The sequence below is a fragment of the Dendronephthya gigantea genome, unplaced genomic scaffold (genome assembly GCF_004324835.1).
Source record: "Dendronephthya gigantea isolate DGI-Jeju-01 unplaced genomic scaffold, DenGig_1.0 000540F, whole genome shotgun sequence".
NCBI classification, from domain to species: Eukaryota; Metazoa; Cnidaria; class Anthozoa; order Malacalcyonacea; family Nephtheidae; genus Dendronephthya; species Dendronephthya gigantea.
Window position 1 is genome coordinate 1,225 of NW_021163550.1, and position 6,550 is coordinate 7,774.

A 6,550-nucleotide genomic window follows, 5' to 3' on the forward strand; every position below is an offset into this window, starting at 1 on the left:
TGTTCTTCTGCACAAGTATAACCAACCGGGCAAGCAGAAAATTCTACTTGACCGCGGTGGGAATCGAACCCGCGACCTTCGCATTTCTAGAACGATGCTCTACCGTCTGAGCTACAAGGCCAAGTTGGGAACGACTGTGATTTTACTTAAGTTGTTATTGACAATGCGGAGTTTCGTCCTTTTACATGTCGTTATGCAGTTACTTCTGCAAATGTTGATATATTTGTAATTTTGCTCTCAATAGTAACTGCATAACGACATGTAAAAGGACGAAACTCCGCATTGTCAATAACAACTTCAAGTAATAACAACTTAAGTAAAATCACAGTCGTTCCCAACTTGGCCTTGTAGCTCAGACGGTAGAGCATCGTTCTAGAAATGCGAAGGTCGCGGGTTCGACCCCCACCGCGGTCAAGTAGAATTTTCTGCTTGCCCGGTTGGTTATACTTGTGCAGAAGAACAAATCACCTTACATTATTATATATATAATATTATATTATATATATAATATTATATATATATATATATATATATATATATATATATATATATATAACAACGCCACAATCTGAAAAAACTCAAAACAACACGCAGTTTGGGGCTGTCATTTTTTTAATATGACTTTGATATGAAATGTACAATTACAATCTCCGTCTTGTTTTGAAAGATATAAACCGCTAATTTCAAGTGACTTGATACTTCGCTCTTTTTCGCTTCCGCCTTTTGGGATGCAACTGGAGCAATGCGGGTTACATTTTCGCTTGTGTTTTCAGATGATTTTTAAAATTCCAAGGATTTGTGAGTGCCAAACAAGATGGAAGAAGAAGAAAAGAAGAAACTTTATTTAAAGAGGGTAACATTGATTACTGGTGAATCAATGAATTTTTTTGAAATGAATTTTTTTTTCGATGTATTGTACAGGGTGAGTCAAAAAAAAGTCCCCCCTATTGAAATGAAGCCTTTGTTGATTTGAATGCATGATCAACGCAGTAGTGTGTAAATAGCATAGTTATTAGGTTGAGGCATTCAAATAAAGCGTCTTGCTTTCAATTGGGTTTATCATAATATTAAGGCAATCAGATTCTAACAAAGGCTTTATTTCAATAGAGGGGACTTTTTTCTGACTCACCCTGTATTTAGATTTAGCTTATATACTGTATTGTAATCACTAATCTGTGATTGTAGTGCACATACTTCCCTGTTAAATTCTTAAAAACATTCATTAAAAGCTAATTTACTGAATTACTGAAGCTTAACGATAATCCTATTAGCAAGCATACGGCGTCGCTACTTCTTTCGTTTAAAGTCGGGCGAAACATTAATTAATGCATACGCAACAAATGCATAAAATAGAAAAACAAAGATAAAATGCTCTAGAAATTGTTCTTTAAGAAGCAATAATTTACATAACTGTAAAATGTGCGGTAATAAAACGTAGTTATAGGAGTTTTATTGCACAAGCGGTCTTAGGCCCAGCTGCAGCGAAATCCAGAATGGACTACCGCTAAGACAAAATTAAGAGAAGACCGAAATCCAAGGCTACAACTCGAAAGAGTTTGTAGCAAAATGTCGTACTGTAACATGTCAGAAAAATATGCGGTTGATAAATCTCGTAGCTAAATTTTTCAGGAAATTGACGAAATTCGTACTTCTCGCTTTAAAATAATCAAATTTTAGGCTAGGCCTATATCTGGAGTCGTCTGTATATAGTTATATATAGCTATAAGGTTTTTGCTTCTCCGAATAGCTAGATTCCGCGTAGGAGGAAACAGATGTAAATGCTGATAAATTGCACAGTGCAAGATGAGATACTTGTACAGTATGTAGTCATATGCAAATGGTGTAGACTATAGTATTGCAAAGCAAGAGGTTTATGTATTACAACAAGAGACAACAAACTAGTCGGAATCCGTGAACAGATCAAAGGTTATGTTTAAACATAAAATTCTTACGTATATTTGATCCTTCTTGTATCTGACATGAAGGTTATGTAATATCCCAGCTTCATGAAGATCCTCCAAATGTGCCATGTCCTCCACACCTTCCACGCTGCTGCTGTGCATGATAGACGCATTTTCTCGGGAAAGCGAGCTGTGATCCTTGGTGATCGCCTATAATCATTAATCAGTGTAGAAAATGTTACATAGTTGTAATACGAACAAAATACATGCAATAGACGCTTCACGCTTAATTGATCAGAACAGTACTACAGGGAACTTCAGTAGGGAACCGAAATTTGCTATTCCTATAGTAATAACAGGTATGTTAAACGGTAACACAGACAGCCGCAATAACCCTCACAAGTGCTGAAAAGAATGTCCAAGTATTTTCAAGAAAATCATCCGCGTTTGGGCTCTTTTAATATGCTGCACATCAATTATGTTAAAAAGCATTAGTTGAGATCAGTGATAAACAAGCTTCAAGCACTGACTTAGATTATATACATACTCACATAAGGCATTGCATAAGGTGTAATTCCTGTTGAGACTGTTTGTATTTTTGTACTATACCCAGTTTGGTAAATATTACCAATTTTTTACTTCATTCTCCTAACCCACAATTACCTAAGATACCACAATTACCTATGTCAGAATTACCTACCATTTCAAAACATTATTAAAGTTTTATTTAAAACAATTAAGAGCCAAAATTCTTGTTAGGTTTAAATGGCCAGGCTACAATACTAACAGCTTTTAATTGACAGAGTCAATGAAACTTACAGGATGAAATTTTGTTTAACAACTGAGCAACAGTGCAATAATTAACTTTAGTATACACCCGACTATTGTCTTTTACAAATCCTACATTCTGATTGGCAACTCAACCAGTGTCTATTTGTGATGGTAAAAGTTTGGGGAAAATTTGCTCGCGCGACCGTATAAAATTGAATTAATTAAATTATTTTTTCTGTGTAATTGCGGTGTAAATAGATGCAAGATAATTTACTAGGACTAGTTGCATAAAGAGTCAGTTAATTGGCCAATCAGAATTGTGCATTTCTAAGTTAACTAACTTTAAATAATTAAAACTACATGCAAAATGCATATAAATAGGAATTCTACAGACCTTTGTAAAAAGCCTACATTACACTTGACATATAGGATAATTACCAATGGCAATCAGGAACAATATACTTCATCCACAAATATGCACACAGCTCAGAATTTAAATAATAAGGTCTATAAACATTCACCCAAGGGAAATACTCTTGTATTTCTCATCTCGCCATAATATTTTAAACTGTATTTTACACGCTAATAGAACAAAATGAATTATGGATAAATGGTAACTTGATAAATCTGTCAAGCAGTTTCCCTGTTAAGAATAAAGTAATTATATATATATACCTATTCTTTGCAGGCCCTAACATATATACCATAAAGTTCTATTCGAGACAAGTTATTTTCATACAATATATTTGGTGTCTGAGTAGTTTATCTGTAATACTTCCTTTTTCCTATGCTTACATAATGAGACCAGGCCTAACGTGATTAATAACTTAGAAATAGTCACAAGAACAGAGTAAAGGGCCATTGCAGAATAATGAAATTTAATATTTCAGGAATGTGGATTTTGAGTTATTTACCTAACCACTTCTGATTTTTTAGCATGAACACTGATGTCAAGCCTAATTGCCCTTTCAAAAACACAAATGAAGAATTCTTCAATCCTTTTCTGGGTTTAATTTTTGGTCAATTGTCGTGATTGATAATTGTAAAAGAACTAGGAAAGCCCGTTCGTAATTAGATAGCCAATAGCAGCGTTTTTAATACTTGGTGTATCGCGCGGAAGTGAAATTCTGTTCCGACAACGTGCTATTGGAGAAAACAAAACGTGCAAATATTAATTTCAAAACGTAAACACAAAAGGTCTCCACCTGTTAGCGCTTTTCCGACAGGATCAGACAGATATCAATTCATACCTTTTGTTTCTGCACACAAGAAAGTCTAATGCAGCCAAGGGAAAGGACAAAGAGCGCATTTGCCGGGAATACATATACTAATACAACTAAATTCCCCTAACATCACACTTTGAAAGAAAATATACTCACGCAAAGTATGTCATTTCATTATACTATGCGACCCTAGCGTGTATATATACACACCTTGCCATATTCGGTTCGAAATGTCACTTTCCCATCTTGTACTGTCTCTACCACAGAGGGCAACCATTCCTTGTTGTCTAAGACCCAAACGCGACTGCCCTAAATTTTCGAACAAGTTTAAAGACAGCTATTGAGAACACGCCGGAAAATGTCTTCTATATTGAACATGTTTAAAATAATAAAACGATAACGAATATTCACACCGGCAGTATAAACTCTCATACAAAATAATATCAATCCAATTTAATTTTAGGATCATACCACTTCAAAGAACGATTCCATGGCCGTTTACAACGGCAAACTGTCCCAAATTTGCCAATATTTCACCCTTCCAAATTTTATACACACGATTTGAGGCTTGTTGCTTGTTACTGCAATTGGAATCTACAGGAAATGCATCAGAACTTCCGTTCTCGCAAAGCTCGCATTCCAGTTAAGTGACCGGAACAGCTGCAGTTCAGTAGAATTTCGATTCCTCTGGCGAGAAAACGAAGGCTCTGGAACAGCTGGTTTAGGCTCTGGGATAGCCAGAAATCCTAGCTTCTTGTTTGTAACGGTTTTTTGTATTTCAAAATTGAAACGGCGTGAACGACCAACAAAATAATTTCTGATTTCGATTATCCCAGAGGCCTGGACCTGGTCTAGGCCACAAAATCCCCGGCCAGCCCAACAGCAGAAGGTGGCCAGGACGGCCTGCACCTGACCGAGGGCAAGATTTTGGTAATATGAACAGGCTATACCAAGTCACAAGTTTTGAACTTAATAGTGTGATTTGTATAGGATCCATATAGTATTACCACTTTTCGGCGTGTTTTGGGTCCTGTTCCAAGTATTTTGTCAATTACTTTGGCTATCCGATATCATCAATAAGGATTAAGGAAGACAGTGTGAATGTAGTACATATTACCTAGACTTGTCCTAGACCTCGTCCAGGTCAGGTCTAGGCCTGAAGTGTAAACGCGGCTATACTAACTTATAAGAATAGGGGATTTATTGTGTTACTTTTCGATTGTGTTTAAATTATGAATAAATTTGAAAGTTGTTTTTATCCAGCGCTTGTGTATACATATATTAAAATTGAATGTAGTGAAACTGTGAAAGCAGAGATACCGAACGAGAAACCGTGTTAAACCGTGTACTGAAAACGTCCATGCCACAGTAAGTAAAATTGAACTTTTTAATTTTTATTTTAAAACACGTGATCAAAAACAACCAATCAAAAGACATATTAATAAGGGGTCATACACAGACAATGCATAAAGACGCCTAACACCCTAACACCCAAAATTGAAAAAGATTTGCTTGCAAATTGCCTTTTAATTCATCAAAAAATATATCGGTATAAGACGGCAAATAGTTGCATAGTAATATATGTTGCATATAAGTTGCATTCATACTAAAAAAAAGCTATTTTCAAAGAAAGTCAACATTCCTTCGCCAAACACGAATGCTAACAAGACGACAGTATTGCATAGAAACCGTTGCATGCGTTATTCATGCATAGAAATAGTAGACATAATGTGCGTGCTTGGTCGCGTAACCAATATAACCTTATATTGGTCGTGTGGCCAAAATAATCTTAACATTGCCGTTCGTCTTGCGAAAAAGTCAAGTCCTTATCAGTAAATCGGCCATTTTGAATAGCTAATGTGGCGTCAATTTGTTCACTGAGAAGGTAGAAAAGGACGCATTCTATGTCTATCATTTCTATGGTTGTAAGTCTAGCAAACTTTTGAATACCGTGTTGTTGGCCCAAAAATGTTGGGGCGAGGGTCAAACCCGCCAAGGGTCGTAAGGATGTTGGTGTGTTTGGGAAAAGCCCGAACGCCAAGTTGTCAACCGTATTGGTGTGAAATCATCAAGAGTACCAGTTGATTTAGCTTTTGTACATCCTTACACATGCCTAGTGCATGTCTATCATCTCGTCTATTGACGAAAAAAAAAGAAAAAAACAAACTAGGCCAATGATATGATTTTACTAGTCATTTGCATACATGTATTTATAGCTAGCGAAAACCTCCAGGCCCTGTTCGGAGGATATCCAACAAGATTCACTTAAATGGATAATAGTCCGTAAAGATTCAGTGGTGTAAAAAAAATATATCGCATTGAATCGCGACTTGGTGGTAAAGACAACAGCATAAAGGAAACTCGCATAAACGGTATTTCTAGAGGTTTGAAGTATTTCTTCTTTCTCTTTAAGAGTGGAAAGGACTTTATGCCTGCTAGAATGTATAGGAAAGTTTTATGCAGACAAAAATATTTTATATAGAATATTGAATCAAAACTTCACTAGGAAAACCTTGTGTTTGTTATAGCATATGGTAGGTTCAGTGCATGGTTAACAATTTTAATCATTTTATGGCTGTTATAGAGGAAACGATTAACTATTTTTGTTTAAATATGTAATACTGACTAGCGGTTTAAAGTTATTAGTGGTTTCTG

At 35.8% G+C, this 6,550-nt stretch overlaps 1 protein-coding gene across 1 annotated transcript; it reads right to left on the minus strand.

The window, feature by feature from the left end:
- Positions 1 to 645: 645 nt before the first annotated feature.
- Positions 646 to 4,479, minus strand: LOC114543755 (unconventional myosin-X-like; the record flags this gene model as incomplete). Its single annotated transcript, XM_028562607.1, has 4 exons — positions 4,367 to 4,479; positions 4,106 to 4,204; positions 1,953 to 2,111; positions 646 to 760 (listed from the first exon to the last, which is right to left on the minus strand). Coding segments are annotated over exons 1-4 (394 nt in total), but the record flags the coding sequence as incomplete, so codon positions are not given.
- Between the last annotated feature and the right edge of the window lie 2,071 nt (positions 4,480 to 6,550).